We start from the raw sequence: 22,468 nt of genomic DNA on the forward strand, positions 1-22,468 counted from the left end.
TGGTCTGAGCACAGATAACCCTCAACTTTAATGTTGGTTGAATGAATTAATGAACTTTAAACCAGTGCCTAGCTATCTACCATGACCAGTGATGAATTACAGGCTTAGGTATACAGACCAGTTCCAAATCAGCCTCACAAAGAATTATAAAGCATTTTATTAGCTCACAAATCTCCTTCCTGCTGAAAGTGCAGAGACAGTAAAGTGAATCAAATCATTACTTTTTAACACACATCCTGTAAAACTTCTACTTGTCCAGGGCAAGTAGACATTTGCTTTTCACTCTCATTCTCATCCTTGCATCAGTGACCAGGGATTTCACTGACTCACCACCAGGCTTTGGATATAGAAGAGTCTGACGGCTAGAATGGATGAGTGGCTATTGCAAAGATGATGGCCATCCTGCAGTCACTGAAATTCTCCCTCCTAATATTCCAACCAACTCAGCATCCATGTACAGACTACTTGCTAGGCTGGCCAGCATGGACCCCTTCCATAGCTGGCCTTAAGGTTTTTTTAGTTGCTAGAGTCTGTCTATAAAATTCCATATTTGTTAAATCTTGCAAAATGACAAGTAAAGGCCTTTTACTTTTATCTCTAAGGCTACCAGATTTTGCAAGTTTCTGTTGCATAGTGCTAAGAATCCTTAATGAGTGAAGGTAAAACCACTATTAATTCAGATGGGAATGCTAGTGGAACAGAGAGAATAAAGAAGTCTGCACTATTTTGTCACCCAGAAGGGTGATCTCCCAGGGGCAGGAGATGCTCCCTTTTCAATCTTTCTCTTTATTTTTTCAAAGGGCTCTGGGAGCAGGTGAAGCATGTGGTTGGGAGGATTGACCACAGTCCCATGGGAAGCCAGGATCTACAGCCAGGACCCATGCTCACAGCATCGGAGAGCATTGAACAAAACAGACTAATGTCAGATGCACATGTGGTAAATTACCTGGACCTCACCCACCCAATGAACGGGACTTTTTCTTCCTTTTCCTCAAGATTTTCACCCTACTCTGGATGCTTTGTGTGTGTATGTGTTTTTTTTTTTTTTGTTGTTGTTTTTGTTTTGTTTTGTTTTTTAAGAAGGGGCTCTCTCTTTGGTTCTCTAGGGTCTGACAGGCACAGAACCCAGAGCTAATCTTTGCACATGTTAAGAGAAAATAAAATTTAAAAACAAATGTCAACTCCAGCAGGACAGGCTGGGCTGATCTGAGCTCTCTGCCTGATATCAGCAATCACTGTTTTCAAACTGTTACTTAAGATGGGATTCCTCAATGTCTACAAGGTGGGAATTATGAAGCAGGACAGCCCCCTGTGGCATCTTCTTCCCTATCTGCTCCCATCCAAATCTGACATACCTTTATATGCTGGTGAAAAGCCATAGTTTTAGTGGGACTCAAGTAGTAGGCTGGGCCAAGGCTGAGCTGGGAGAGGCTTTTGAACTTTAAGCACCTGTTAAGCTGGCCAAATAGCAGCCGTTCATTATTGCCTCATTTTTTTCCCAGAAGGCTGTTCTGCTTAAGAAGCATTTATGAACAATAGATGCAAAACCCAAAGTCTCTTTGTAAAGAGGCTTCACCTGGAAATGCAGTCAAGTGATTTTTTTTGTGAACCAGCAACATGAGCAAGGCTTGTTCACCAGCTCTAATGGAGTCTCACAGAGGTCTTTATGAGGCCATCCATCCATGGTCTTTTTTATCCCCTTTAGTTATAGGAATGAGAAGTATTCTCGTTTCCTTTGAAATAAGGACAATTCCCCCACCCCCCACCCAACAACTATTCGTAACTTTCTTTGACCTATATAAGGAAAAATGCAATCCAATGAAATGTTCAATACTGCTTTTCTTCCCCTTATTTTTACTCAGAGGTAACACTCTGAACACCACACAGCTGTTGATTTTTTATATAATCCATTAAGGACAGGCAGGCTTGATCTTCTTGGTCCACAGATTATTGGAATGCACTTAGTAGGACCAACTACCCAGCCTTGAGACAATTTTACATCTCCTATAGAAGGCTATTGAAATCCAGGCAAATGATTTTTTTTTTTGGGGGCGGGGGGAAGGGGAGAACTTTTACAAAAATACATGGGAAGATTCAGGGAAGAAAGAAGAAAGTTATTTTCTATTTGAACTACCACATTCTTGGACCAGGGGTCAGGAGATAGAATTAGTAGCACTCTCCACATTCTCTAAGATGGTCTACGCCGTTACCTAGGGAGCCTCGCATGCATACTTTAAGCTGCAAAAAGGATACTTCCACCTCCCCTCCCCTCACTCCTGCTATACCTAGAGGAGCCTGAATGCTCCTTCCGCCTCACCTTAGGCTGCCAAGTGTTACACCAAGGTGACTCGGTGATGCTTGCTGTAACTGATACATATTTCAAAAGCAGCCTTTTCATACCTATGTATTCTATATTAAAAGTGGTAAAAAAAAAAAAAGTCACGTTTCCGGGGAGTATTCCAGTAGCTGACTTAATTATTTAATAATAGTACATTGATTACATTGTAATTATTCTTGCTGTAGTCAGGTATTAGTATCCGATGGAAATTTCCTACAAACCTGCTGTATCCAAAGTTTTGTAAAAAGTTGTAGAGGTTGTTGATCTTTTTGATTTTATATTCAAAAGAATTCTCTTTTTATAAATATTATTTATTATACAATGTATATACCTTTGAGTTAACTAAGATTATATATTATATAAATATATTATATATATATTTGGAGAAAATATATTTCATCATGCAGTTTTTTTTTCTGTTAAGTCATTAAAGAGAAGGTAAACAAACTTAAAACTGACACGTGCTTACAGTCTGTGTATTTTACAGATGAACTCTCTCACAAGGCCAAGAATATGAAATTCCAAATATGGCGACCTCTAGTCCCTGGCCCCAGCTCAAGGTTCTTTTCCCTACTCCTGTTGAAGAATATTCTAAACATAATTTCACATAGTAAAATCTGAGCTACTAATAATGTAAAATTATCAGAGGCAACCTCCTGCTTAAATAAACTCAATATACATAATTTACAAGTTGTAAAATTGATAATATTGGGTACTGATCAAATTTGTAGAGCTTGATACCTTTTATTTAAGGACTTTTCAGCCTGGACAGCATTATATATTAGATTAGTAGCATCTTCTGCTAAGCTAAAATTTTGCAGCCTGATTTTTTAAAAATCAAATATTATATTTCCTTTCATAAAAAAAGCTACATTCTGGAAATGTTCAGGAGGTATCTCCTGTCTCATCTGAAGCTGTTTTGGTTGGAAATGGACAAGGTAGGAGTTTTGATGATAAAAAGGAGATCCTTGGGTCAAGAATGTACCTTGGAAGTGCCACTAGACTGCTCACCAATTTAGTTCCTTCTTCACAAAATGTTTTCAATTTATAGTCTCTTGGTAATTTTATGAGGGATGTCCATGGGAACATAGGATTTGCTTTGCAGGCACCTCTGATAAAACTATATTTTGTAAAATGAAGTATGCTGGTATTTGAGAATGTTCTGCAAAATGGCACTAAAAGTAGTTTCGTCCAGCTCCCCCACCCCCAGTAAGGAATAAGTCATAGAATGAAGATGATGGATGATGAGTGGGGGATGGCATTCCAGGTCTCTTAATTTCATGGAAAACAGGTTCATTATAATTCCTAGATTGGCTTGAGCAGTAAGAGTAGGAATTCTCAGTAGGTATATTCCAGGTGGCTGGGTTTTTGTTTCTTTGGTTTAAAATCCAAAGTTAATACAAGTCTTATAAAGCATGAGATTCTATAATTCAGAATAGGGAATGGTTCTTCCAGTCTTTAGACCCCAATGCAAAATTCTACCTTTAATAGATATAGCAATTCTCTTGAAGTTCAAAAGTGCTTTATAATTTACATTATACTATTTATTTATTCTGCACTTTCTCTTATCACACAACCTTTAGAATTTACACTAATCAGGATAGAGGATGGACTGATGTTTGCCAGTACACCCTTGAGTTTGGAGAGAATGTTTTTCCATTCCTTTGTAACTGACTCCTTAATATGGTTGGTGATATTATCAGTTTTGATCAATTTTAACTGGACATCATCAGGATTACTGTGTCTTTCTAAGGTAGCACATCTCCCAGAAGACAACTTGGGAGAAACTGAGTCACAGGAGGTTAAGGTGAGCGAAATGACAATGTTTAACTTGGTAGGGTAAAGACACAGGATCAGAGGGAAAGGAGACTGTGAAGGGAACATGTTAGTTGTCTTATATGAAAGGCTGTCATCCAGGGGAGATTATGTTCTAGGTAAACCCAGAAGGAAAAACTATCAGCAGTGTGTGGAAGTTAAAGACAGTTGGATTTTACCTTGATAGAAAGAAAGTTTCTCAATAACCAGAACTCTGCAAAAGTAGAATGGGAAGGAGGTCATTGCACTCCCCTTCCTCCCCATTCCTTAAGGTTTTAACATGGGGAATGGATAACCAGTCTGTGCAATCTCTCTCTCTTATGGATTGATGAAAGGCCACTGACAAACTGCAGTGTGTCCTCAGGAGACTCACCATGTCTTAGAAGGATAGGTTGAAGCAACTAAGGAATATAATTTTCCTCATTTTGCAAGCAGAATAACAGGTACAGTTTCATGGATGACAAAATAGCCAAAAGACTTAACAAAAAGCGAGGAAAGAAGATCCTCAAGAAGAGAGAAAATGAAAACTCATCAGAAGGTTCATTTCTAAGCTATATAATTTACTATGGAAGAAAGAAGGGGAAATAGCAGGGAGAGAGAAGTGCAGAGAAGAGAAGGAGCAAAGATAATGGAAAAAGGCAGAAAGGGACTAGGGAAATGGTGATGCAGGTTAAGCAGCAGAGGTAATGGAATAATTGTAGGTATAACTTTTCTTTTATGGTTGGTACTGGAAAGCAAATTAACTAGGGGGAAAATTGTGGCTGTTGCTGTTGATTCTCTTCTGCCTCTTATCCCATTCCCCATCCTCCCAAAAAGAGACCCTGAGGAACATGTGCAGGGAGGTGTGGTGCGTTTCTAGCCATCTTATGCTCCCCAAGTGGTTTGGAATGGGGACTGTGTGCAAGAAGCTTTTAGTCAGTGGCCTTTCTCATCCTCTTGCAAATTTTGTGCCGTTTATGTTCATGTAGTGGGGATTCTTGTTGATCAGAGATGGTATCTTTTGAATCGGAATGCAGTCCCTGACAGAGAACACATATACTCTCAGTAGGCTTATTTCAAGAACATGGTCCTGGCAGTGCCTGAGACAACATAAGAAGCTGGCTATAGTTTTAGCGTCTGAATTTAAAATTCATGTACAACCTTCTTATTACTGGTACAGACCTTCCATTGCTCCACTGCTTTGGAGAGGCTTGCAACCAAGCTAGCAGGGAAAGAAAAGGAAAGAATACTTCTACCTTTGTATTTAGATTAGAATTGTCCTTTACCTGGGACTACAGGCTTTGAACAAAATATATTCACCATCAGTTGTGCTCAGACACTGAAAAGCAGGGTTTAATGACTTATGGTTGAAACTCGAGAGTTTCAAAATACTTGTATTTTTGTCTGTTTTTGGTCTTTTTGGAGGGGGGAAGGCAGGACAATTGGGGTTAAGTGACTTGCCCAAGGTCACACAGCTAGTAAGTATTAAGTGTCTGAGGCTGGATTTGAACTCAGGTCCTTGTGACTCCAGGGCTGGTGCTCTATTCACTGTGCCACCTTGCTGCCCCAAGATATTTGTATTTAAAAAATAAAAGAAGCAAAAGGATTCCCTGAAGCAAAGCATTATTTTAGAGATAATTATGCTATATCCAACGGTGTGCTAGTGCTGGCTCCAAAAGGCTCATGAGAGCTGATGGTTAAATTTTTAGTGTGAGAGTATTTACACCCTGGAAATCTGCACGTGCTATTAATCAAGGCTTGATTTACGATTTTGATGATTGTCTAGACTTAAGAAAGTGATGAAGAAAATACTAATAAAGTAGATTAAATGGCAAAGTGTGTCATACACAGAGCACCCCCCCCCCAAGAGCTGGTTATTAAACATTTACTAGCACACCACTGGTTATAGCCGTTTCTATAGTAACAAACAGGCTGAGTATAAAGTGTAAGTCACTGTCTGATCCAAAAGGGAAGGGTGAGGACTGAAGGGTTTGGGAAGTAGTGTGAATATAAGGTGAGAAGCATTCTCTTTTTCTGAAGTTTTAAAAGGAATCTGACAGCAATCACTTGTTGATTGTTCATCTAGGGAGGAAGATGGATACCAACAGTCCCGTTGTTCTATAAATCAGCTGTGTGTTGGCTAACATGTAATCATCTGGTTCTTGCTTTTAAACCATTCTTAGGACATTTCATCAAGTACACATTCAGAGAAATCTATGGAGATTTCCAAGGGAGTAGATTCACTCCAGAGTTCTCCAATGCTCTTCGAGGCTCCCCAAGGAGTTTTAGAGAGATGTCCTGCCCACCCCCAGAAATCGTCAGATTGTCCCAGGAAAACTAGATCAGGACCCAAGACTTTTGGGACAATCTGGGCCTTAATCTGTGATTTAGGGCTTTGGAGTTACTCTGAAGGAATTTAGGCAGAGAGATTCCATGCCATAGGAAAGTGTAAACAAAGTAATGGAACAAAAATTAAAAAAAAAAATCTCAGAGGGACACCAAAATCTACCATGAACAGAGTTGTGAAGAACCTCAGTGGGAAGGTTAGAACTGCTTGATTTGTGTGCTTCATAGAAGGGTATGGTTCTAACTAAGAAGAATTTCTCTTTCTAACTTCATTAATGACTTATTGCATGGTTTCTGTACCTCAGTTTCCAAATGGGGAAAATAAAATAAAGCACTTGCAATTTTACTTGTAGAGCACCTTTTTTATACATAACTTGTGGCTGTTAGCGGAAAAAAAAGATAACCACACTTTGAAAATGGTCCCCTTACTCTATTCTGTGCCCCTCAAGACTGAAGTAGCTTCTGCTGATCTCTTAATTCTCTTCACAACAGATCCAATAGACTACCCACTACTTGAGCAAAGTCATGAGGCTGACAAACTTTTCCAAGTATATGTGCTATTTATTGCATACAGTCATTGGCATTAAATATAACATAGTTCTCAATATATTCTTGGACAAAAGCACGATAAAAACATTTACGTCGTTTAACCAGAGACATTAAGTTAATATATTATGTGCTGATTTCCTGGGAAGAGGAAGTTGCAAGATCTTACGCAGAGAGGGGTCACCATGGATACTGGCCACTGGAAATCACAGATTTTCACAGCACACATCACTTGAAATGAACAGAGAATGAAAACTCCAAAAGAAAGCTGATGATGTGCCTAAGACTATGCTAAAAGCATATTCAGCAAGGCCTGGAGAATGGTTTGCTCTCCCACCAGGAGGACAAATGACAGAGATCCACATCATGCTGGGGTTGCAAGCTCCAGCAGCCAGGCTGGCCAGGTTAGCGTCAAGCTCTGTCATTCGGCTTTGGGTTGTTTGTCTTCCCTTTGAAGGTGGGGGTGGGGGAGAAAGTGGCATGCTCTACAAGCCTCATTACCAAATGAGCTGACCTAATTAAATATACCCTAACTCAGTTATTAGAAAAGTCACCAAAAAGAAATGAATCTGATTGCCATGCCCCTTTTGGAAGGAATGGGCAGATGATAACTGAAATTTGACATACTTGCTAGAATGAAATCAAAAGATTAGGGGAAAGGGTGTCTTTTTGAATATTTCAACTAATAATAATAATGATAGTGTACTCCTTAGATACTGCATAGTATAGATTAGCACTTTGGTAACTGGTTCCAAAGGAAGAAAGACTGGACTGCAACTTTTAAGTTTTCTCACTGAGGAAAGAAAAATGTAGGGATAGTAACAAACTTCAGCTCTAAGGAACTGGCTCGCTTAAAGCTGGGACACTAATTAGCACAAAGAAGTTCCTGAATTATTTTTCATAACCTCTTTCTGTTTAGGGTAGTATACTTTCCCACAAATAACTCATTGGTTTTTAACAACCACATGGAATAGTACTATAGTACGAACTTCTCCAAATCAAACAAATAATATTAAGGGGAAATTCTGTGTCTTCAATGTGATGCTGCCTCTGCAGTCTTATTTTGTTCTTCCACCAGGAAAAATTTTCTGACCACAGACTATAAACTTTATATGACCAAAGAAAGAGCAAGCGAGAAATTCAGATTCATATGGATTTAGGCAAGGGTAATAATGGGTATTCTGGAAATCCATAATCTAATTGTTGTCTTTGACATCTAAACACATCAATAATACATAGAGAATCACATCCCCTTCTAAGGTACCACTGCTGTCTCACTTTCCTATCGTGAGTTTGGTCTCAGTTAAGCAAGATGTTTACTTGCAATGTTCATTAAATTTGCTGGTGGTACGTGGGGCAGGACACTTGAAATATTTAATGTTAGCAAGTAGAGTCCATTCTTTCCACACCTAAAAACTGAGTGAGAATGTCTTCTCTTAGTCTGCACAGAAATAGAAGCATGACACCAAGCAAACTATCACCTGCCACAAAAACACCAGAGTATCTAAGACGAGCATAAGGAATGAGAATATATTGCACTACACATGCAGACTGAGGGCTTATGGAAGGTAGAGTTGCATTTCCATTAGGCCAGTGCCCTTGAATAAGATGCAAGGCGGTCATCTTCACGTTGGTCACTTCCCTTGGTCACTTTGCACAGCAGAGTCCACATTCAATCATAGTCAAGGGGGTTACTGCAAAAGCACATCAAAGAGACAATTACCATTTTGATGGAGTTTATCCCTCCTTTGCCAAAGGAGCCTTTAAAAAAAAGTTTCTTTCAGAGCTTTTTTCTTCCTATTCTTGCACTAGCTACAGAGAGGATGAGCATTTCAAACTGGGCAAGATCCTATTCACTAAATATGCACCATCACTTATTACTGACAAATTTGGAGATGGAGTTCAGGGAAAACAGAACAGCAGGTCAATATCTATGCTTGGTTTCTAATCACACCAGCAATGATAGCAAATAATGTGGAAATAAAAAAAAAATACAAAGACATCCAATTATGGCTGAGAAATCAAATATGTGGACTCTAGAGCAACTCTTAGGAACATGGATGCAGTAGGATTAAACAGACGCAGCTATCAAAATGGTAAGCTGGCTTGACAGCTTTAAATGCATCTACTTACGCCCCTTCTTCTCTTAGGAGTGCCAGGAATTTTCTCACACGGTATTCAGAATCCATCTAAATATAACAGAAAAGATAAAGAATCCAGATTACCAGCATATTGTACTTCAGTTAACTGTACATTTACTTCATCCTAAATAAACACTTAACTCTCACTTCAGTAACCTTCTGACTGACCAACAGAAGCACCTTATCAGCCTTTTCTCCATTAATATGATTTATAACAGAATACATAAATTGTTGTTTAGAGCTGGACCTCCAAAGGGAGCTTCCCACATTGAGGGCTATAACAGAATGTCATCCTTTTGACTGGTTTAGTTGCCCTTTCCAACAGGAGTTCCTTAGCTATTACCAATATAACAAAAACATTACACGTTCATGAGACATATATAAGTAACTTGGACAGGTGGCCATTTACAAAGAGCTCAATGTAAATACATTTTGCAGTGGATTCACAGTGGTATAGTAGATAGAACTCTGGGTATGGAGTCAGGAAAACCTGAATACAAAACTAGCCTCAGATACTAGCAAGTCATTTAGCCTGTTTGCCTCAACTGTAATAATGGGGATAGCAGCATCCACTTCACAGGGTTGTTGTAAGGATCAAATAAGATCATATTTGTAAAGTGTTTTAGCTTACAGGGCCTGGCCAAGAGGAGGCACTCTATAAATGCTCTTTCCCTTCTCCCTTCTCTGTTCTCTTATCTAATGACTACGAGCAGACTAGAGGAACTCACGGTGAGAGGATCCCTCAACCAGTGCAGAGTCAAGTCAAAAGAAAAGCAAGACAACATTTGAGACAAAACAAGACAAAACAAGACAAGATATGAACTTCGCTGCAAGTCCTGGATTCCATCAAACTACTAATCGAAAGACCTATGAATAACTAACACTTTCCCTTCTCTGGATCTGAGTCCCACCTAAAAAGGGAGAAATAACCACTATAACTCATGAGGCTGTTGGTTGTGAAGACGAAAACAGAAAGAAGGATGCTAGAATTCCTCAGCAAGAGACGCAAGACCTCTGATGATCAATTCTGTCAGTAATCCCATCACTGGCTTTTATTTTTAACCTGTATGAAGTAAAAAATGAATTTCCCTAACATTTTCTACTCATACTGGTCCAGCAGATATGTGAAATAATTTAGAAAATGATCATATCAAAACCATTTTGAGTGTTCAAAGAGGAACTTGGATTGTTAGAAACATACCTAACTTTTAAAAAATGTTCCAGGACAAGTCTGATTCCCAAGAGGGAACTCCCTTCCCTCCAGGAAGAGCTTTCAGATACTCAGTGCAGCTGTGGGTACATATGCAATTGGATTTCTTTTTTAAGATTATTGACTTTTTTTATCTCAGGAAACAAGAAAGTTTCACATGCATCACAGTAGAGAGGTCATACCACGAATGACTTAGGAAAAGTGTGAATCTTTAACAAAAGAAACATTTTTCTTCTTTGGGAATAAAACTACATGTGAATCAATTGTCAAGTTTTTAAAAAATGAAATTGGCTGCAACTCTGTTGTAGTCAGTACTTGCAGGTCTTTGCCCATTAAATATATTTAATATGTGTGAGCAATGACTTACTGACTTGCCTGTAGCTATGGAATTAAAAGTCAAGAGAAAGAGAGGAAAAAAGTAATCTAGATAAATGACTTTATTCCCTCAGGTGACATCTAGTCAGAGCAGATCCTCAGTACTGTGCAAGTTTTAACAGAATTGTGTATAGTGAACAGAGAGGTAACATGACTTATATTCTGCTGAACTACATGCCTCTTCACTTAGGCTCAGCCTCTCTGAAGCAGATCTAAAGAGAATTCATTCAGCTGCACAAAATCCATTTGACATGAAGGGGTTCAAACTTAGAGGTCTATGAAATGTCAGTCGGCTGAAGATTAGGCCCAAGTGCAACACTCTTCCTTTTACCCCACATACATAAGAGGCATTAACTTGATCCCTGACTTGGAAGCATCAAAGGAAGAAGGTGGGGGTTGGGGAGAAAAGAGCTACATATTTTTCTCTATGCAATGATTTTTTTTTTAAAGTACTGAGACTAAGAAATGAAGAATGCAGCTGAGCACTCTGACAGATTTATCTTCTTCCAAGAAAAGAGCCAATACACCTGTATCTATACCTTTACCAAAAAGAATCTTGAGCAATGTGATTAGCCTGTAATTTTAATTTACTGCTCAGACTGCAAGTAAATCAACATATTCAAAAACAGCCCAGTTGGTAGATAAATTCATCCTCCAAAGTTTAGGTTCCTAAGACCATACATTTAAAGCAATCAGTAGGGGACACATTGAGTTCATGTTTTTCTCTATTTGTTTATGAATCCAATGACCAATTTCAGATTTCTCTTTTCATTTAATGCATTGTCAATAGTTTTTTTTAAATCTGCTTTTGCTGTGAAATATATTGAACGAAAAAGGCAATTTGGGATGCCATTGTGAAGATATAGCTGGGAAAATATGAAAGAACAGGTAACAAACTGGGCTGGAAATGTTGCCTGGGCTTACATTTAATACCTTCCAGAGTGAGAGGAAAAAAAATCTGGCAAAGGACAAAATTACTAGGAAATTTCTTTCCCTGTAAACTTTGTGCCAGGACAGGGTTTGAGATAGTAGAAACAAAGGTGAAAGGGTTCTAATTCTATTGTGGTAGGATTTTCATTGAATTCTACCTTTCTGAGTGGGTAAAAACACTTCAGAATATTCTCCACTTTAGCATGGTGTAGAGAGAGCACTGGGTTGAGTCCAGAAAAGGTGTCAAAATGGTCTCATGGAACCATTGAACCATTTCAAAGAACCAGTAACGTACCAGTAGTCAGGAGCCCTGTGTTCTCACTGTAACACTACTACTAACTTTGTGATCATGAACAAGTCACCTTATTTCTTTGGGCCTCTGTTTTCTCATCTATAAAATGAAGAGGATGCATAAGATTATTTCTAAATTAATTTCCAACTTTCAAATGTTATGATAATTATGATTTGTCCAACTTTCCTTTTCATTTTAACTCTCTCCTGTTTCTAATGTTTCCTCTCCCCATGTAAAGTAATTTTAGTTACTAGAGAGTTGCCCGGGTCTACCTGGGTATGGTACTAGATCCTGCAGGGTGGACAAGATTGAGTTTCACATTAGACACAAGTATGCACACATGCATAAAAAATATTACAGATTAAGAAAAATCACCTTGTCCAGGCCATTCATTGTATGGATTAGGAAAGTGAGATCCAGGTGAAAAAATAACTTGCCTGAGGTCACACAACCAAGCAATGTCAAAGTGAGGCCTGAATCTGAGGTCTCCTGATTCCCATACCCCTATTGCCTTCATTATACCATCATGACAACTACAGAGGATTGAATGTATGTGAGGAATAAATGACAGTATGCCCAAAGTGCTGCTATAAAGTGAGCAGAAGAACAAACTCAAAGGTAGCCTTCAAAGTGGTTAAAGGACCACTGAAGCATCTTATCAAGCAACGGAGTGTAGAGATGTTAAAAACAAAACAAAGTGGGGGAGGGGGAAAGCCTGATGGAATAGAAAAGCATCAAAACAGTGTAAACAAAACTGATTTACATGGTCAAAGTACTAACTTTGCAAGAGAATAAAATACAAAATAAATAAATGGAAGAAAACCTAAAATCTAACAATCACAACCTTAAATGTGAATATAATAAATAACATATTAAATAGAAACAGTAATAGAAAGCAAAATCTAATAATCTGCTGCATACAAGAAACATAATTAAAAATAAAGATATATAAAGAATGGAAACAAGAGGTTGGAACAAAATTTGTTATCTACTAAATGAAGTCAAAAAAGCAGGAGTTACACTGATGCTACTAGATAACACCAAAACAAAAATTTTAAATATTAAGAGATGACAATTAGGAAAACTATACTTAAAGAAACCATATACAAAGAAGCAATATCAATATAAAACATATGGACCAAATGGCATAGCATCTGAATTCATAAAATGAAAGTTAGTTGATTACAAAAATAAAGAGAGACATCTAACTGTGAAAAGACAAGTAAGAACATGAAAACTGAAGGTCATTTTAATATTCCTCTTTCAGAGCTGGACAATTCTATTTCTTTTCTTTTTTTTTTGCAGGGCAATTGGGGTTAAGTGACTTGCCCAAGGTTACACAGCTAGTTTTTGTGTTAAGTGTCTGAAGCCGCATTTGAACTCAGGTCTTTCCTGACTCCAGGGCTGGTGCTCTATTCACTGCACCACCTAGCTGTCCCCTTTTCTTTTTCTTTCTTTCTTTCTTTTTTTTTTTTTGCTATAGAGCTGGACAATTCTAACAGAAGGATAAACAAAAAGAAAATGTAAAACAGCAAACTGTTGGAATGAAAGGCTTATGGCATTTTGTGAATAAGAGCATAAAAAGAATATACATATTTTCCAACACTACATAATACCTTATAAAAAAAAAGACCATGTACTAGAGCACAGAGAAATTACACATACTTTTTTTTAAAACCAAAATGGCTAGAAAACAGTAGTAGCTGACAGACTGGCCTATAACTATAAGAAACTAAAGTTCTTTCTGAGTATATCCTTAGGGTTACCAATCAACAAGCATTTATTCAGTGTCTATTATGAGCTGCTATAGGTAATTTTGTACAAATGGATTTTCTTAGTTCTTTGATTTCTCTGAGGTATATGCTTAGTAGGAGTATTGCTAAAACAAAATGTTCTGGGCTCTTATGGGGTCCAGTTCTGGACTGCTTTATAGAATAGCTACACAGTTTCTAGCTCTATCACTATTGTATTAGTGTGTAAACTTTCTGCTTTTTAACCACCATCAAATCCCTTTGAAGATTACTGCTTTTAAATATAGTTTGAGATCTGATACCATCTCTTTCCCTCTTTTTTCCTAAAGATTTCCTTTGAGATTCTCGTCTTTTTGGTTCCTCCAGATAAAATTTCATGATTACTTTTTTCTAGCTCATAAAATAATCTGGTAGTTTTAATTGGTATAGCACTGAATAACTAAATTAATTTCAATAGCATTGTCATTTTGGTTATGGTGGCAGAGTCTACCCACAAATAATTAATATTTCTTCACTTATTTAGGACTGCTTATTTTTGTAAAGGATATTTTATGCTGCATTCACATAGTTCCTATGTGTCTTGATGGGCAGATTCACAAATATATATTCTGTAGAGATTATGAATGGATTTTTTTTCTTTGTATCTCTTTCTTTTGGGCTTTATTTTGTAATATATATATATATATATATATATATAAATGATGATGATTTATGTCGATTTATTTTATATTTCACAACTTTGTTGAAGTTATTGTTTCACTTAATCTTTTATCTTTTTTTTTTTGCTTTTTGGAGGGCAACTGGGGTTAAGTGACTTGCCCAAGGTCACACAGCTAGTTTTTGTGTTAAGTGTCCGAGGATGGATTTGAACTCAGGTCCTCCTGACTCCAGGGTCAGTGCCACCTAGTCACTCCCACTTAATTTTGAAAATGACTTTTAGGTTTCCTAAACTGATTATCAAATCTATCTGCAAAAGCTGGTAATTTTGTTTTCTATTTGCATGTTTATTCCTTTGATTTCTTTTTCTTGTCATTGCTACAGCTGGTATTTCTAGCTGTTAAACAGTAGTGAAGAAGGTGGACATTCTTGCTTTACTGCTGATCTAGATAGAAAGGCCTCTAGCCTTTCTCCAACATATATAATGATTATGTTTTAAAATTATTTTTTGCTATTAATATCACCTATTATATTTATGATTTTCCATTTGTTAAACTAATCCTGAATACCTAATATAAATATAATATAGTCATAATGTAATAATTTTTAATATGTATTGTACCTTCTTTACTAATATGTTAATATATCATTCTAGTCTCTTTGCTAATAGATTTGCATCAATATTCATTAGGGATATACTGACTTCTAGCTTTCTTTCTGTACTCTGTTTCTCTCTGGTTTAGGTATAAAGATGATATCTATATTACAGAAAGATCTTTTCTTTTCCTGCTTTTGCAAATAGTTTAAGTAATATTGGAATTAGTCCTTTGAATGTTTGATTGAATTAATTTGTAAATTCATCTGAATAAACTCATTCTGTTTTTTTCCCTCCTACACTCTGGGAGTTAATTTATGGTTTGTTAATTTTGTTTTTCTGATAATTTCTGGTTATTTAAATAATCTAGTTCCTATGTCCAACCGAGCATTTCATATTTCTGTAAATATTAATCTATTTCATCTAAGTTGTTAATTTTGTTGGCATATAATTAGGCAAAAAATAGTTTCCTTTATTGCATTTTCAGTTGGGAACCATTCTTTTCTAGTTTTGATAAGAACAACCTGGTTTATCTCTTTTTAAAGAGATAAACTAACTTTATTTCATTTTAAAAATACCTACTTCTTTTACTTTTAACATTAGCATTAGGTTTCTATACACATTTAAAGGCCCATCACCATAGAAATATTGTGCAACAGCACACCTTGTACCAGTGTCTCACAAGAACAAGTCAAACAATACTACACTGCTGTAATAAGGTTACCTCTTTTTAATGGGACAAGCTAATTTTATCTACTTCATTTTAAAAATTTCTTTGTAAAAAATATTTAAATTCAATAGTATTTCTATTTTGACTTTACTTTTGTTCATCTTTTCTTTTCTTTTCTTTTCAGAAATTCTATTCCAGTGTTTTGTTGGAATTTTTTGATCTGTTGCTTTTCTAGTTTTTAAAAATTGTATGATCAGTTAATTAAGCTTTCTTTTGATGATGAAACCATTTGGAACAGGAGTCCTTAATTTAGGATCCATGTATAGATTTCAGGAGGTCCATTAATTATCCAGGGGAAAAATATTCTTTATTTTCACTAACTTCTAGATGAAATTTAGCATTTCCTCCAGGTAGGCTACAAGCATTATTCTGAGAAGGGGTGCAAAGGCTTCACCACATTGCCAAAGGACTCCATGACACACAAAATAGTTAGGAATCCCTAGTTTAGAGATATAAATTTTCTCTTAAGGACTGCTTTAGTGATATCCCTTAAGGTGTGGTATGTAGTCTCACTGCTGTCATTTTCTTTGCAGACATTTTCTATCAATTCTACGATTTACTCTCCAATCCATCAATTTTTAGGATTCAATTATTTAATCTCCAACTAATTTTTAATCTTCTTTTCAAAGACCCTTTAACAAATATAATTTCTACTGCATTGTATTCAATAAAAAGTCTAGTATTTCTGCTTTTCTGCATTTGTTCATGAGTTTTTTTATGCCCCAATACATGGTTTATCTTTGTAAAGATGCCAAAACAGTTGAGATATATGTTAACTTCTTTCAGTTCCCATTCAGCAATCATCAGAAATTGATTATCTCTAATTTCCCTAAAGTTCTGGTTTTATTTCTTTGTTGTTTATCTTTTTGTTATATTTATCTAGGTCAAAAAGGGATAAATTGAAGTCCCTTACCATTATAGTTTTGTTGTCTAATTCTCCCTGCAAGTTTATTTACTTTTCCTTTAAGCAGTTAGATGTTATACCAGCTTGCATGTGTGTGTGTGTGTATGTATAAATATTATTGGTTTATTCCTATAAAGCTTTTATACATATAAAGTTTTCCTGAAAACCTCTTTTATCAGGTTTCTTCTCACTGTTATCTGAAATCATGGTTATTATCCTTGCTTTTTTTTTTTATTTATATGAAGCATAATAGAGCTTGCTCCAAACCCTTATTTGAACTCTGTGTGAATCTTTATGTTTCAAATGTATTTCTTGTAGACAAAATATCATTGTATTCTACTTTCTAATCTATTCTGCCATATCCTCTTTCACTTTATGGGTGAATTCATACTATTTATGTTCATGAAGAATGTTGATTTTATATTTCTTTCCATCCTGTCCTCTTGTTCTTCTGTATGTCCCTTGCTCCCCTCTTTACAAAGAAGATAAAGAAAAAAAAGGGAATATTTTGTTTATCACCAGTGAGTACAATGGAAGGGATGTTTCTGTTCTGCTTACCTTTTCTTACTTTTGCCTAGTCTACAATCATATTTTTCTTTTTACCCTGCCTTTCATGCTGTATATTCTGATGCTGAAGTTTGTTTTGTTTATGAACATTCCCTTTCCCATCTTGCTTTCTATCTCTCTTTCTCTCTCTGTCTCCTCCTATTCCCCAAGTTGAGATTAATTTATTTGTAATACCATGTTATTTGTATGTGTGGATACAACCATGTATGTAAGTATATTCAACCTTTTCTTGGTCCAATTCAGATGAAAATGAGGTTCATGAGATAACTGTTCCCTTGATCTTTTCCTTCATGTTCTCAGAGTCTTCATCTTGTACACTACTACCATGCAAGAAAATAAATTCTCTCCCCTTTACTTCTCAGTATATTCCTCTATTCCAATCATTTCCTTCTTCTTGGACCATAAAACAGAACAGAACTACCCTCAGACCTTCGGCCTGACTTATTTAAGTTTACATATGACACTTAAAGACATTAAGATTTTGAGGACAAATGTTTTTCCTCCCTATGTCAGAATGTAAACAATCCATCATCATATAGTCCCTTCCAATGATAAAATGTATTTGCCTTTCTAAGCTTCTAATGACTTCTGCATTTGTACTTCAAAAATTCTGCTTAGTTCAACTAATTTTATCAGGGATGTTTATAAGTCCTCTCTTTCATTAAAAGTTCATTTCCCCCCCATAGTAATTTATTGTTTTGTTGGGCAGATTATTTTTGATTGTAAGCCTTTATCTTTGCCTTTTGGAATATTGTATTATAGGCTTTCCTCTTCTTTATTCTAAAAGTCCCGTGTGTTCCTAATTATGGCCCCTCAGCACTTTAATTCAACTCTTTCTGATAGTTTCCAGTATTTTTTCCTTTGACTTGGAATACCTGGATTTTGGTTATGGTCTTGTTCTTCCTTCTTTCCTTCCCAGAATATTCCCTTTATTCCTCCCTCCCATTTCTTTCTCCGAGAACCATAAAACAATAGAAGAAAGCTACCTCCAGGCCTTCTGCCTGATTTATTTAAGTTTTTATATATTTTATATTTATATTTTTTACCCTTAAAGACAGTGAGGTTGGGGCGGCTAGGTGGTGCAAGTGAATAGAGCACCGGCCCTGGAGTCAGGAGGACCTGGGTTTGGATGCAGCCTCAGACACACACACACAAAACTAGCCGTGTGACATTGGGCAAGTCACTTAACTCCCAATTGTCCTCCAAAAAGAAAAAGAAAAAAAAACAGTGAGGTTTAGAGGGGATAAATGTTTTTTCTTCCTATAATAGAATGTATATAATTCATTTGTTTACATTCTAATATAGACATATTCCTAGGAGTTTTCTTTTTTTTGGTACTTTTTTCAGGAGGTGACTAGTGGTTTCTTTTTATTTTCACTTTGCCCTCTTGTTCCAGTTTTTATTTATTTATATTTTCTTCAAAAACAGTATCTGGATTATTTTGTTTTGCTTTGGGCCATGATGTCCAGATAGTCCAAAGATTCTAAGAGTAGTGACATTTTCTTTTGCTTTTATTTTCAATCTTTTAATTTTCCATTTTCAATTTACTTTATTATTTCTTGATATCTTAAAGAGTCATTGCTTTTGGTTTGGCCCATTTTAACTTTTAGGGAGTTCAATTCTAGGGCAAGACTGACTTACCACTGTATATTTTAAATATTAATTTTCCTTGCTAGTTTTTTTCTCCTTAAGCTGTTATTTTCTTTAATACTGCATTTTGTATCTTTTATTTCATTTCTCCCAGGTACTCCTTTATTTCTTGAAGCCAGGACATTCTTTTTTTCTGAGGCTCTATTTGGACATGTGGAGTTATTACTCTTCTTTTGCATTTACTTCTTGGGCTCCTCTCAGTCCAAGATATTTATTCATTATATTCAGCATTTTGTTCTATGTACTCATATTTTCAGCCTTAATTTCTGAAATGGGGCTTTGTGTTTGGGTGAAATTTTGTTTTCTTTACTCTTCATGGGCATGCCCTGGTTCAGTATACAGTGGGTAAGACTTGCTTCTGCTTTTTACAGGAATTACTGGGTTTGATTTAGTTTTCTAGTGACAAATCAGATTTTGTCTTGGCCCTTTTTTGTCTCATTCTTTTTACAAAGTTCCAAATCTAAATTTGGCTCTGTTGTGAGCCTGATAGATCCCTACTCAGATGCTGTTGACAGTGCTGGTAGCAAGCCTACCCTCAAATACTTTGTTTCTGAGGTGCTGCACAGGCCTTTTCTACTTCTGTGGCTTGCATGTGTGTTTCCTAGGATCTAAGTTACCTGGATGCTATGTTATCTGGCCCTGTTCCCTGCAGTGCCTTGAGTGGGGCTGCCTGGGCACTGAATTGCTGTGGAAATGCACACTGTATTGCCTAATGCTAGCCTGGACCCATCTCCTGCTGTTTCTTTGGCAGGTTACCTAGACACTGAGCTCTGGGCACTGAACAACCAAGAGCTGGTCTGGGTCCATGCTTTGGCTAAAGGTTACCCCAGATTTTTTCTGCTCCAAGCTTCTGCTGGATTTTGGAGTTCTTTTGTGCAATTCTGGACTGGATAGAGGAGTTTATAGTTACATCTTTCTAATTTTATCATCGTTCTTTCTACTGCATCCTCAGATTTTTTCCTAGGGTATTTGTGGGTAATCTAGGCTTCTAAAGGTCTTAATATGCTATTATCTTCCCATAATTCCAAGGTCACTCTTATTAACATCAATATCTCTGGTCGTGTTCTATGGTTGTGAATCATGGTATATTATAACTTCTGAAGAATCTAAATTGGAAGTCACCAAAGGACAACAGTGAGACACCCAGGGGGCATGACAGGGCTACAGCCTATTACTGTTACAGAACTGTAGACAAGAAGGCATAGAGAGGAGATCAAGGAGATGTGGGACTGAAAAAGAAAGTGGGCTAGGCATTTATGGAGTATAGAGAATAACTGAGAGGCCATTCTTCATGCTGCACTGGACCTTTTTAATGTAAGAGGCCATGGAGGAAAACCATTAGGATGGTAGGTGGAGTTTACTTTGGAAAATTAATGAGGGGACATAGATGGATTATACTTTTTACTTCTGAAGGGAATATCCACATTAGGATATTCCCCAATCCTTTGAAATCCTGAAGAACACTAGGAAGGACTAGTTTTTTAACTAAAAATAAGTTTGCCAGAAGAGTTATTGAGTAGGACATAGGATAAGCATCTAGAAAGGGTATATTAGTAACAGGAAGTGAAAGAGGAATTCCAGAAGGGTGAGAATGAACACCAATGGTGAAAACAGAAAGGTAGTAAAGAAATTTCATGATTATACTAGGACTGGCCTTAGTCAAAATCATTTCTGGTTGTCTTTGCCATGTGTATTGTACAGGTTTGACCCACTAATGTGAGTACCTAATACATATTGTACATGTGCTAGGTACTCAGAAAACGTGAGTGATTTAAGAAATTAAGACAACTGAGACATTCTTTTGTACTAAAGTATAAATAACCATAATCCAGTAAGGTCAGTAGTATAATGTGCAGTGGACAGTAACACCAGGGCCCTGGATTCTCAGATGAGCTCTACAACTCATTAGCTTTTGACCCAGAGCAAGTCACTTTCCTTCTCTGGGGCTCAGGCTCCCTATCTGTGAAAGAAGGGAGTTGGAGAAGATGTTCTAAGTTGTTTTTCATCTTTAAAGTCTAAGAAAGAAGTAATTAAAGGTCCTTTGCATTAAAATCTCCTTATTTGTACAATGAGGAGACTTGACTAGGTGATGCCTAAGATCCCTTTCAGCTCTAACGATTCTGATTTGTTTGAACAAAATGAAGGAAAGAGTACTCATCAGGTTATATTTCACAATCTCAGAGGCAAACAACTGTATTACACAAGACTTGAAGAATAATATAATAATATTGTTAGCTTGCTAAAATTAAACCTTTGTAAAATAAAATAATAAATCCTTTAATGGTATATCAATGATGACTCTTACTTGTAGTGACATCTCAATCAGCATTAGTAATTTCTTGATTCCTATCCAGACCTTCTTTCCTTTGACTTGCTGTGCAATAGTGGTACGTTCTTTATCTTTGAAGTTACCCAAAAGCTAGAAAAATGAAAAGAAATACTTAAATGGAACCTAAAATCTATATCAAAAGCAGAGTCAATTCTCACATTTATCCTTAAGAGATTGATTAGAATACTTTATTGATATTTAAATTGCTATGGTCATCTCATAGTACATTAAAGTAAACCTTGATCTCACTTTCTACATAAGTTATAATCTTGAATAAATATTTCTTTTAAACAGAAGTTGGTATCATTTTACCACTGGTTGTATTTTAACAGAAAAAAATTTAGTAAATATGTAACAATTATTACAGTAAAAAACTCAATATTTACTTCAAGAAACATGCTGCATGTATTATAATAGAATAAATTGGTGTTTCATTCTCCTATAGAGCCCTTGCAAAAAAAAAATTGACAGAGGAACAATATAATCATTCTTCAAATAAACATTAAGGGCACACAAGCTAAAATACACCAACTAAATTGTCATTTTGTTGGGATTTCTCACTATTAAGAGGATTTTTAAAATGAAGTAATGAGACTATGCAGTAAGTCATAAGGGTTATTCCATTCTAGTATTTAGCTAAACTCATGAGCTATAACGATCATATGGAGATGCTTTTAACCAACCAATAAACAATCATTTATTAAGTCCCTACTATATGTCAGGCACTGTGCTAGGGGATAGGAATGTGAAGACAAAAATTAAACAGTCCCTGCTCTCAAGGAGCTGACATTCAAGTCCTTTGTCACCAGGTCACTATAATTAGTGCAATCATTTAACAGATACTTAATGCAGGTATGTATACAAGAGTACTCTTGCTAAAATAAAAATAACTGAACTAGGGTTAGGTTCAAGGATTACAGAGTCTCCAGTGAAACTTAAATATTTTAAAATTTAAATAACAACTGACTCTACAAAGGTCTTCAGAATCATTCTTGTTCTGCAAAGTCTCTGAAAATTTTGCAGTTGCTTCTGCAAAATGCTTTATATTAGAAATACAAATGGTAATAATGAATCTGATTAGGTGCAAGTAAATATGGTAAAAGCTAATACAAATGTTCTAGGTAATTTATAATTAATTATTTTACTACCTCTCACAATCTATGTTTCTTTCTCCATGTAATTTACTAACATATCACCATGTAGCTCCCAGTTTCTAAGTTTGTGAAAGAGGTCTTTTAGTTCTCTGTGATGCTTATATTAACCATAATCCAGAATTGGTAATGAATTTGCTTCTAACTACACTTTTTTTCCCA

The 22,468-nt window shown here is 36.2% G+C and overlaps 2 protein-coding genes across 3 annotated transcripts in view; one reads left to right on the forward strand and one right to left on the reverse strand.

Moving 5' to 3' along the window:
* Positions 1-6,824, forward strand: part of WNT3 (Wnt family member 3) — a 98,857-nt gene extending 92,033 nt beyond the window's left edge. Inside the window, exon 5 of the mRNA XM_069076204.1 lies at positions 801-6,824. The gene's annotated coding sequence lies outside the window, so the exon portion shown is untranslated. The remainder of the gene's footprint in view (positions 1-800) is intronic.
* A 194-nt stretch (positions 6,825-7,018) lies between these two features.
* The window catches only part of LOC138152432 (vesicle-fusing ATPase), a 217,056-nt gene continuing 201,606 nt past the window's right edge, over positions 7,019-22,468 (reverse strand). For both annotated transcript variants that reach the window (XM_069076202.1, XM_069076203.1), the window contains exons 19-21: positions 21,132-21,245; positions 9,158-9,213; positions 7,019-8,718 (exon numbers count right to left, since the gene is read on the reverse strand). In XM_069076202.1, the coding sequence (XP_068932303.1) occupies positions 8,697-8,718; positions 9,158-9,213; positions 21,132-21,245 (192 nt within the window). In that variant the 3' untranslated portion in view covers positions 7,019-8,696. The remainder of the gene's footprint in view (positions 8,719-9,157; positions 9,214-21,131; positions 21,246-22,468) is intronic.

Source organism: Petaurus breviceps, unplaced genomic scaffold (genome assembly GCF_028583685.1).
Source record: "Petaurus breviceps papuanus isolate PSGF00001 unplaced genomic scaffold, PetGlider_PUasm1.0 90925, whole genome shotgun sequence".
NCBI lineage: Eukaryota > Metazoa > Chordata > Mammalia > Diprotodontia > Petauridae > Petaurus > Petaurus breviceps.